This window comes from Pelobates fuscus, chromosome 5 (genome assembly GCF_036172605.1).
Source record: "Pelobates fuscus isolate aPelFus1 chromosome 5, aPelFus1.pri, whole genome shotgun sequence".
NCBI classification, from domain to species: Eukaryota; Metazoa; Chordata; class Amphibia; order Anura; family Pelobatidae; genus Pelobates; species Pelobates fuscus.
The window spans coordinates 381,148,386-381,158,475 of record NC_086321.1 but is presented as its reverse complement, the minus strand read 5'-3'; the positions used below and the strand labels follow the sequence as shown (position 1 = coordinate 381,158,475).

Here is a 10,090-nt window from a genome sequence, read left to right as displayed (position 1 = left end):
AGGATGCAGGTGGGTAGAAGGTAGGTTACAGATATGATGCAGGTGGGTAGCAGGTAGGTTACAGATAGGATACAGGTAGGTAGCAGATAGGATACAGATGGGTAGCAGGTAGGTAGTAGGTAGGTTACCATTGATACTCCCATTGTGTTTAACACCCCCCCCCCCCCCTTCTCCCTTCGCGTTCTCGCAGCTGCCGCCATTTGTCCTCCGCCGGCTCCCGTAGTCGCAATGCATGCCGGGAGCAGACAAGATGGCGCCGCCCGTGTGTCTGCGCTGAGCCCCCTCAGTGATCGCCTTTCCCCGGCAGCGCCCGGCTCGGAGCCCGGCATGGACCCCGGCATGGAGCCGCCCAGCCCGGACACACCGCTCGCAGAGGACGGGGAGCCCGAGCTCACTGACTGGAACATCCCGGCCGCCTTCACCAAGAAACGGCACCGCGAGAAAATCGAGGGCTGCAAATCGCTGGCCCAGAGCTGGAGGATGAAGGACCGGGTACGGTGTGAGGGGAGGGACCGGGGGAGAGAGGGGGAACCGGGGGGGAGGATGAAGGACCGGGTACGGTGTGAGGGGAGGGACCGGGGGGGAGAGAGGGGGGGACCGGGTACGGTGTGAGGGGAGGGACCGGGGGGGAGAGAGGGGGGGGGGCTGGAGGATGAATAACCAGGTACGGGGGGGGGGGTGGGGAGACCGGGAGGGAGGATGGAGGGCCGGGTACCGGGGGGAGAGGGAGTTACTGTGACCGGGTGGGTATAGCATGGAGGAAAGACGAGACAGGGGGGATATGATAGAAACATTTAAATACATAAAGGGTGTAGCGGAGGGCAGGTATTAAAGACCACAATCTCCGCTGGTTCCACGAGTACATCCACAGTCAGCGCTGAAGGGTAAGACAAATCCCCAAATCCTCCCAATAACCGGACGAAACACAGTCTGGGAGTCAACTAACTCGTTTTATTCACAGCTGGCATATTTATACAGTTCCCCATGCAAGGGGTTTCCAGACAGTAAATCCAGGGGATTTCTCCCATCATACATTGTAACTTTCCCAACAGGCTGTGCTGCACGAGAAGGATACACCCACTAAAATGGACGATTAAGTGGATTATCCCCTCGTGCAGCAGAACTGACAATCTATATTAAAATACGGTTTTCACATTTTATTCGGTAGATTTAAATGACCGAACGTTCGGCAGGTAGCTGGGGTCTGAGCGCACCTTTCGTGAGAATACCGCTCAGATCCCGGCGGAATTGACCGAACGCCGCACAAATATAACTTTACATAGAAGTTCCCCTCAATCTGTCGAACATATCCAGGGGAACGATTCTACCGAAAAACCGGGCTCCCGAATGGCTTGGAAGTGCAGCGGTGCTCGCATCATCGAGTAGCCGTTTTTGGTTCCAGGCACTCGACGACCAAGCACCGCTGCCAAATAGACGAATCCAAGATGGCCGACCGCCGCATGGTCGGTAGTCGAACGACGGCCACCCAGAATAGTCTATAATTACCGATTGCAACATTGTTGCAATCGGTTAACAATTGCCACACGACCCTAAGTGTGTGGTCTATCAGGGGAGCCCTTATTCGTTCGGCGAACGGCTTAAGTCACCGCTGTTCGTCGAACGAAGTCTTTGTATGCTGGTAGCTTACGGCTGCCAGCATGCGAATCGCCCTAACATAACACATACACAGCAAATATACATGGCACATAATACAGCCTCCAGACAACCTTCCCAGATTATAGTTCCACAGTGGCTAGGTTTGCCACAAAGGGAATCAACACAGTAAAGGAGGAGACTATATTTAAAAGAAGAAAAACTACCACAACAAGAGGACATAGTCTTAAATTAGAGGGACAAAGGTTTAAAAATAATATCCGGAAGCATTACTTTACTGAGAGGGTAGTGGATGCATGGAATAGCCTTCCAGCTGAAGTGGTAGAGGTTAACACAGTGAGGGAGGAGACTATATTTAAAAGAAGGGGGGTGGGGAGAGGAGAAGAGTGGTGATAAAGAGTTATTGGGGGGGGGGGGGTGTAGAGGTAGAGGGGGGGGGGAGGTAGAGGGGGGGGGGAGGTAGAGGGGGGGGGGTGTAGAGGTAGAGTAGGAGGGACTGGTGTAGAGGTAGAGTAGGGGGGACTGGTGTAGAGGTAGAGTAGGGGGGACTGGTGTAGAGGTAGAGTAGGGGGGACTGGTGTAGAGGTAGAGTAGGGGGGACTGGTGTAGAGGTAGAGTAGGGGGGACTGGTGTAGAGGTAGAGTAGGGGGGACTGGTGTAGAGGTAGAGTAGGGGGGACTGGTGTAGAGGTAGAGTAGGGGGGACTGGTGTAGAGGTAGAGTAGGGGGGACTGGTGTAGAGGTAGAGTAGGGGGGACTGGTGTAGAGGTAGAGTAGGGGGGACTGGTGTAGAGGTAGAGTAGGGGGGACTGGTGTAGAGGTAGAGTAGGGGGGACTGGTGTAGAGGTAGAGTAGGGGGGACTGGTGTAGAGGTAGAGTAAGGGGGACTGGTGTAGAGGTAGAGTAGGGGGGACTGGTGTAGAGGTAGAGTAGGGGGGACTGGTGTAGAGGTAGAGTAGGGGGGACTGGTGTAGAGGTAGAGTAGGGGGGACTGGTGTAGAGGTAGAGTAGGGGGGACTGGTGTAGAGGTAGAGTAGGGGGGACTGGTGTAGAGGTAGAGTAGGGGGGACTGGTGTAGAGGTAGAGTAGGGGGGACTGGTGTAGAGGTAGAGTAGGGGGGACTGGTGTAGAGGTAGAGTAGGGGGGACTGGTGTAGAGGTAGAGTAGGGGGGACTGGTGTAGAGGTAGAGTAGGGGGGACTGGTGTAGAGGTAGAGTAGGGGGGACTGGTGTAGAGGTAGAGTAGGGGGGACTGGTGTAGAGGTAGAGTAGGGGGGACTGGTGTAGAGGTAGAGTAGGGGGGACTGGTGTAGAGGTAGAGTAGGGGGGACTGGTGTAGAGGTAGAGTAGGGGGGACTGGTGTAGAGGTAGAGTAGGGGGGACTGGTGTAGAGGTAGAGTAGGGGGGACTGGTGTAGAGGTAGGGGGCACGAGGGACTGGTGTAGAGGTAGAGTAGGGGGGACTGGTGTAGAGGTAGAGTAGGGGGGACTGGTGTAGAGGTAGAGTAGGGGGGACTGGTGTAGAGGTAGAGTAGGGGGGACTGGTGTAGAGGTAGAGTAGGGGGGACTGGTGTAGAGGTAGAGTAGGGGGGACTGGTGTAGAGGTAGAGTAGGGGGGACTGGTGTAGAGGTAGAGTAGGGGGGACTGGTGTAGAGGTAGAGTAGGGGGGACTGGTGTAGAGGTAGAGTAGGGGGGACTGGTGTAGAGGTAGAGTAGGGGGGACTGGTGTAGAGGTAGAGTAGGGGGGACTGGTGTAGAGGTAGAGTAGGGGGGACTGGTGTAGAGGTAGAGTAGGGGGGACTGGTGTAGAGGTAGAGTAGGGGGGACTGGTGTAGAGGTAGAGTAGGGGGGACTGGTGTAGAGGTAGAGTAGGGGGGACTGGTGTAGAGGTAGGGGGCACGAGGGACTGGTGTAGAGGTAGGGGGCACGAGGGACTGGTGTAGAGGTAGGGGGCACGAGGGACTGGTGTAGAGGTAGGGGGCACGAGGGACTGGTGTAGAGGTAGGGGGCACGAGGGACTGGTGTAGAGGTAGGGGGCACGAGGGACTGGTGTAGAGGTAGAGTAGGGGGCACGAGGGACTGGTGTAGAGGTAGAGTAGGGGGCACGAGGGACTGGTGTAGAGGTAGAGTAGGGGGCACGGCGGGCTGGTGTAGAGGTAGAGTAGGGGGCACGGCGGGCTGGTGTAGAGGTAGAGTAGGGGGCACGGCGGGCTGGTGTAGAGGTAGAGTAGGGGGCACGGCGGGCTGGTGTAGAGGTAGAGTAGGGGGCACGGCGGGCTGGTGTAGAGGTAGAGTAGGGGGCACGGCGGGCTGGTGTAGAGGTAGAGTAGGGGGCACGGCGGGCTGGTGTAGAGGTAGAGTAGGGGGCACGGCGGGCTGGTGTAGAGGTACAGTAGGGGGCACGGCGGGCTGGTGTAGAGGTACAGTAGGGGGCACGGCGGGCTGGTGTAGAGGTACAGTAGGGGGCACGGCGGGCTGGTGTAGAGGTACAGTAGGGGGCACGGCGGGCTGGTGTAGAGGTACAGTAGGGGGCACGGCGGGCTGGTGTAGAGGTACAGTAGGGGGCACGGCGGGCTGGTGTAGAGGTACAGTAAGGGGCACGGTATAGTAGGGCTTACCAGGTTGGCAGGTTTGGTATAATAGGGGGTACAGGTTGGCAGGCCTAGTGTAGAGGTATAGTAAAGGGGGGGCTGGTATAGAGGTGTAATATGAAGCATGATGTGTGGCCTAGCTCTACAAACCATAGCACTGCACCCAGAGCATTTTAATCAGATAGGGCTGCAAAAAAACATGCTTTGCAAGGAGTTACTGAATTTTCCTCATAGAGATTGATTCAATGCATCTCCACGAGGAGGTGCTGATTGGCCAAACCAGTGTTTGGTCCTGCCCCCATCCTGCCTCTTGCTGATTTTAGCAAATCCAATGCTATGGGAAGGCATTGGATTGGCTAAAATGGTAAATTCTGTTGTCTCCAAAGAGGCGGCCGACCTGCGCGGCGCTAGAAGTAAGGTAAAATGTAGCCCCTTCCTTAATGGTGGTTTTAGCACTATAGGGTCAGAAACACATGCTTGTGTTCCTCTAAACTAAAATAAAAAAATAATTTTTCTGTCAAATCAAAGAATCTGAGTGTGTGCGTGTCTGTAACTGGGTGTGTCAGTGTGTGTGTGCGCCAATGACTGTGTATATGTCAGTGACTGTATGTCAGGGCATGCATCAGTCAGGGCGTGGTTTCTGTCGGTCAAAGTGCGTGTTGGTCTTAAATGGGAAGGGATGGGGCAAATTTAGATTACTGTGGTGCCCAAGTTTTGCTAAGCTTAGGGCAGCCCATATTCAAAATACACCACTGAATAAAGTAATCTGTATGCCTAACATGTAATTTCAAGTATATTCTGTTTATCACCAATATGTATGCCTCAAATGAGCATATAATGGTCCTTCGCAGGCCTATATATCTGCATTAGATGCTGGTGTATTTTAGTTTTTGAAGTGCTGACTGTGTAATCTCCCATGTGTAGGGATGGCATCTGATTCATCCAGCACAATGTCCTCCCTGGGCTAGATATCGTACTGCTAGTGGAGTGGGAATTGAGCGAAGGCCTTTGTGACACGTCTGTGATGTAATGGGTCGCTGCTTGAATTTATTGGCCAAGTGGCAACGATCAACCTTCTTGTTTGATAAAGTGTTTATCTTCATTGCAAAGCGGAATCTCTCTGAGCTCAGTGTAACTGTGCCTGCTCTGTTGGCAAAATCCAATTTAATTTTGAGCTTTTTGGGAAGGTGTATAGGTGTATGGATTTTTATGTAATCCAAAGGGATTTGTAGCAAGCAGTTGGTCCTGCTTTTACTGTCCTGCAAGCATTTGACTGGCTAAGATGCCGAGCTATGGAATGCCTGGGCCTAATGTGAATGCTAACCTCTCACTTCCGAATTAACCGCCATAATTGTTGCATTGATTAAAGAGTAAGTAAGATTAAATGGTCTGTGACCTGAATCTGTATCAGCTGAATGGTAGACTTTCTAGAGATTTTATTTGGGATTTTCATCCGGCCAAGCTGATGTAAATTTGGCTATAGTGACCAGTCAGGAATTTGTTCTTTTCGAGTAGTCTCTTGAACTGTTCAGAGACATTGTTGAGTAAATTTAAACATGCACTTCCTGGATTTGTGTTAAACTGGAAAACTACATCTTTAGCACGATTGGATGTTGATTTCCATCAATATTGCTTCTTAAACTGTTCTTGAGAAAGCACTGGTCCATACTGAGAGGCCCTCTAGCATCTCTTAGAGATAACATTGCTGCCATGGTCTCTTAGAGATAACATTGCTGCCATGGTCTCTTAGAGAAAACATTGCTGCCATGGTCTCTTAGAGATAACATTGCTGCCATGGTCTCTTAGAGATAACATTGCTGCCATGGTCTCTTAGAGATAACATTGCTGCCATGGTCTCTTAGAGATAACATTGCTGCCATGGTCTCTTAGAGATAACATTGCTGCCATGGTCTCTTAGAGATAACATTGCTGCCATGGTCTCTTAGAGATAACATTGCTGCCATGGTCTCTTAGAGATAACATTGCTGCCATGGTCTCTTAGAGATAACATTGCTGCCATGGTCTCTTAGAGATAACATTGCTGCCATGGTCTCTTAGAGATAACATTGCTGCCATGGTCTCTTAGAGATAACATTGCTGCCATGGTCTCTTAGAGATAACATTGCTGCCATGGTCTCTTAGAGATAACATTGCTACCATGGTCTCTTAGAGATAACATTGCTGCCATGGTCTCTTAGAGATAACATTGCTGCCATGGTCTCTTAGAGATAACATTGCTGCCATGGTCTCTTAGAGATAACATTGCTGCCATGGTCTCTTAGAGATAACATTGCTGCCATGGTCTCTTAGAGATAACATTGCTGCCATGGTCTCTTAGAGATAACATTGCTGCCATGGTCTCTTAGAGATAACATTGCTGCCATGGTCTCTTAGAGATAACATTGCTGCCATGGTCTCTTAGAGATAGCATTGCTGCCATGGTCTCTTAGAGATAGCATTGCTGCCATGGTCTCTTAGAGATAACATTGCTGCTATGGTTGAACACATAAATTGAACCCGTCACCAATTAATGATTCTTTACCGGAGTCTGGGAGGTGTAATCACTGAATACAGATCCACCATATGGACATATTGTGTTAAGCCCACCACTATGTCACAGCACCCTAAATATTGGTGGGTCCACTCTTTTTTAAATATGGTTTATTTGTTTTGTGTTTCGTATGTGTGAAAAAAGTCATTTTGGATGGTAAAGCATATCGTGATGTACAGAGACTCGCAGGTCTTGATGTGCCAGTTAGCAATTACAGTCAGTCAGACACTCAGGTCCCGTTTCATACACATAGTTGTAACACAATCGAGTAATGGTAAAGAGTGGGTGGGCAAGGTTATTTACGTGTGTAGCCCGGTATAATGTGGGAGATAGCCCTCGTCTGGAGTTCTACGGACCCATGTTGTGGGGAGGGTTACTTCAAGGAGTGATGTTTGTGAGGTGTACGGGGATGCGTATTTAAACAGTTGTCCCAGCAATTACCATTGAAACTAGACATCTGCGGAGGGCCGAGTATACAGCCATCATGCAGGTAATTAAGGGCTCTGGAGTCTGTGAGCCAATTTCAAAGCTACATGAAAAGGATAAGCATTTTTTGCTTTTTAAATTTTTTTATTTATTTTTTGTCAAAGGTATTGCCAAGTACTGTGAGCCCCGTTCACATGAGCGTGTACCTACACTCATTGTAAGATGGGAGATTTACATGCTAACTTGCAATATTTACAGCTTGAACTGCTTTCAGAGTCTCCTCAATGTATGCTTTCCTGTGGTCACCTCCAAACGGGCATCTATAGTGGATGGATGGGGTGTCCAGCCTATAATCGAGATCCGGTTTGGATTCCAAATCTACACGGGGAAAAATTTGCTATGGTGCAACCGAATCCCCATATTTTTTTGCAACAAATACAGTTTTATATTTTACGTGGTTACTTGTATGTGTTTTTGTGGGTGCGCTGTTCCTTAACCTGTATTTTTTTTTTTTTTTTTTTTTATAAATATGCCATCATTCTGCTACCATTCTGTGACCACTGGTGGGACTTAGTCCTATTTTGGGTTACTTGGTGTTGGGTGAACAAGGCTGTTTATGACCTGCATTATTATTATTTTTTGCTGAACAGACAACAGTGAGTTTGTGTGTGGTATTTTTTTATGTGAAAATGAAAAAATTAATAGCTTAAAACAAATATTTATTTTTTATTTTTTTTGGTAGCTCCATATGGTTTCTCCTACCATTATGTTTTATGACCGACTGTTCTATAATCATTTGGTGGCCCTAAATTTACTGTTGGCGAGAGTTGTCTGATCTCGACCCTTTTAATAACAGATTAAAGCGGCACTCTCATGCCGAACTTACCTTTCCTCAATCTCTTCCTCTTCTCCCCCTCTCTCGGGATCTGTTATTCTTTTCTTCCTGTCTTCTTTAGTTTTCTTTAAAATCATAAGACAAAGTAGGGACTCTTTGTCTTATGGAGGATTTCTCCGCTTGACCAGCTCAGACTAGCGGAGGAGCAAAGTGTGCTTCATTTCCGCTGGTCAGAGCAATTTTCCCATGATCCCTAGCTTTCCTCCCTGTTCCCACAATACTTCCTGTCAGTATTGCCGAACGTCCTGTCACTTAGACAGAACGCCGGCAAAACTGCCGAATTGCATCCTAACAGAATGAGAAGAGTTTCTCCATTGGTGTTAGGATGCAATTCGGTACTTTGATCGTATCGGAATTTCATTCTAATGAATAAAACTCCAATCCTATTCATTGCCGCGGCTGCATCTTGCAGCCGCTTAGTAGATAACTCCCTAATTCCCACGGTATCAGGGAGCTATCTACTAAAAGGCTGAAAGACCTAAATTGGTCTTTCAGCCAAATTTACTAATACTAAGTAAAGATTACTTAGTATTAGTAAATTATATGCCCCTACTCGCTATACCGCGAGTAGGGGCATGTCTAGTAAGCAGTGAGCAGCCTGTGGCTGCTCACTGTAAAAAAAAAAAAAAAAAAAAAAAAAAACCTAATAAACCCGATTGGCTGCAGGTTGGCGTGGCATAAAAAGCAAGTCTAGATGTTTTAAGTGGCTAATCACATGGGAAGATTGGAAGCACTACTTCTTATTAAAGAATGTTTTTAGAGCAATTATATCTTGCCTTACTTATTTAGCTGCCAATTAACGTGGGATTCCTGGCAGTTGTCAAACCTCCTTTTTCCATTATGTACTAAGGTAGGTGCCAGAAATTGGATTTTTATAACTTCATTGTGCTCTGGTCTACCTGTTACTTTAGAAGTTGATCAAGGTCTCGTTCATGTCACAGATTATCTAGCATTTCTGATTTGCAAGGTATTTGTAATAAAAGCTGACTGTAAAAGTATATTACTTTCTGTTCTGTTAGGAAAATAATCAGATCTGTCGCTGAAGATTGTAAATCGTATTCCCTCTGATTAAATGCGAAATCTGTTTGCAAGCGTAAATGTTAATATGCATAGGTTCCTTTTTTTAATTTATTGCAAACTACCATAGGAGATTCGCATGTTGCTTATTTCTTTTTTTTCCCCTTCATTTTTCTGCTTTTTCAAATTCCTTTATAATAAGAGAATATTATTGCATTGAAGCAGTGGCTACCCCAGTGTAATTACAAAGCCCACGCATAAACCGTATATTAGCTAAATAAGTTTCTTGGTAGATGGGAAGTATCGTAATGTGTTTTTTCAGGGCTTTTGGAAAGCTGTATAATAAGAAACCATGTGAAAATATTGCTGCGGAGACTTTATAGAATGCTGATGGCCTACATGTTTATTGAATATAAATTTGTTTCGTAATGCTGAAACGTGCGCTGCATTTAATGTTGGTTGATTTTTTTTTTTGAGTGGACGCACGTTATGAAATACAGTGGTGACTGCAGGTATTAAATGAGTTTTAAATCACATTTATTACCAGGAGGAAAAAAAAAACATTTTGGAAAGTTATGATTATGCTCAGCAGTCCTCTGAAACGAGTACAAACTGTTCCCTGCTGGACATTGTGTATTTTGGAGTCATTGGCATTATAGGTGTCTGGACAAGTGGTGAGGCTAGAATGATGGGAGTCATACCCCAGTCTCATCTGTAGATCATCCGCAGTCTGTCCTAGAATACAACTCTCATAGTCTCTACATGGCATCCGGCACGACAAAGGGCTGCTTGAGGATAGTGAGTGTTGCTGGAGGACTGCCTGTTCCCCTGGGGGTTTAAACTAAGATTGTGCCATATATAATGTATATTTGCATTGCTGCCTTTGCCCTATTTACATTTTTTTTTTTTTTTGTAATTCTTGTCCACTGATAAATTACTGCCGCATTTCTTTCCGGTATCAATCCATTGCACACTATTATTTCTCTTAACCAGAAGGT

At 47.5% G+C, this 10,090-nt stretch overlaps 1 protein-coding gene across 2 annotated transcripts in view; it reads left to right on the top strand.

The window, feature by feature from the left end:
- The first annotated feature begins 227 nt into the window (after positions 1 to 227).
- RPTOR (regulatory associated protein of MTOR complex 1) overlaps positions 228 to 10,090 on the top strand; it is a 204,205-nt gene continuing 194,342 nt past the window's right edge. For both annotated transcript variants that reach the window (XM_063456325.1, XM_063456324.1), the window contains exon 1: positions 228 to 492. In XM_063456325.1, the coding sequence (XP_063312395.1) occupies positions 229 to 492 (264 nt within the window). In that variant the 5' untranslated portion in view covers position 228. The remainder of the gene's footprint in view (positions 493 to 10,090) is intronic.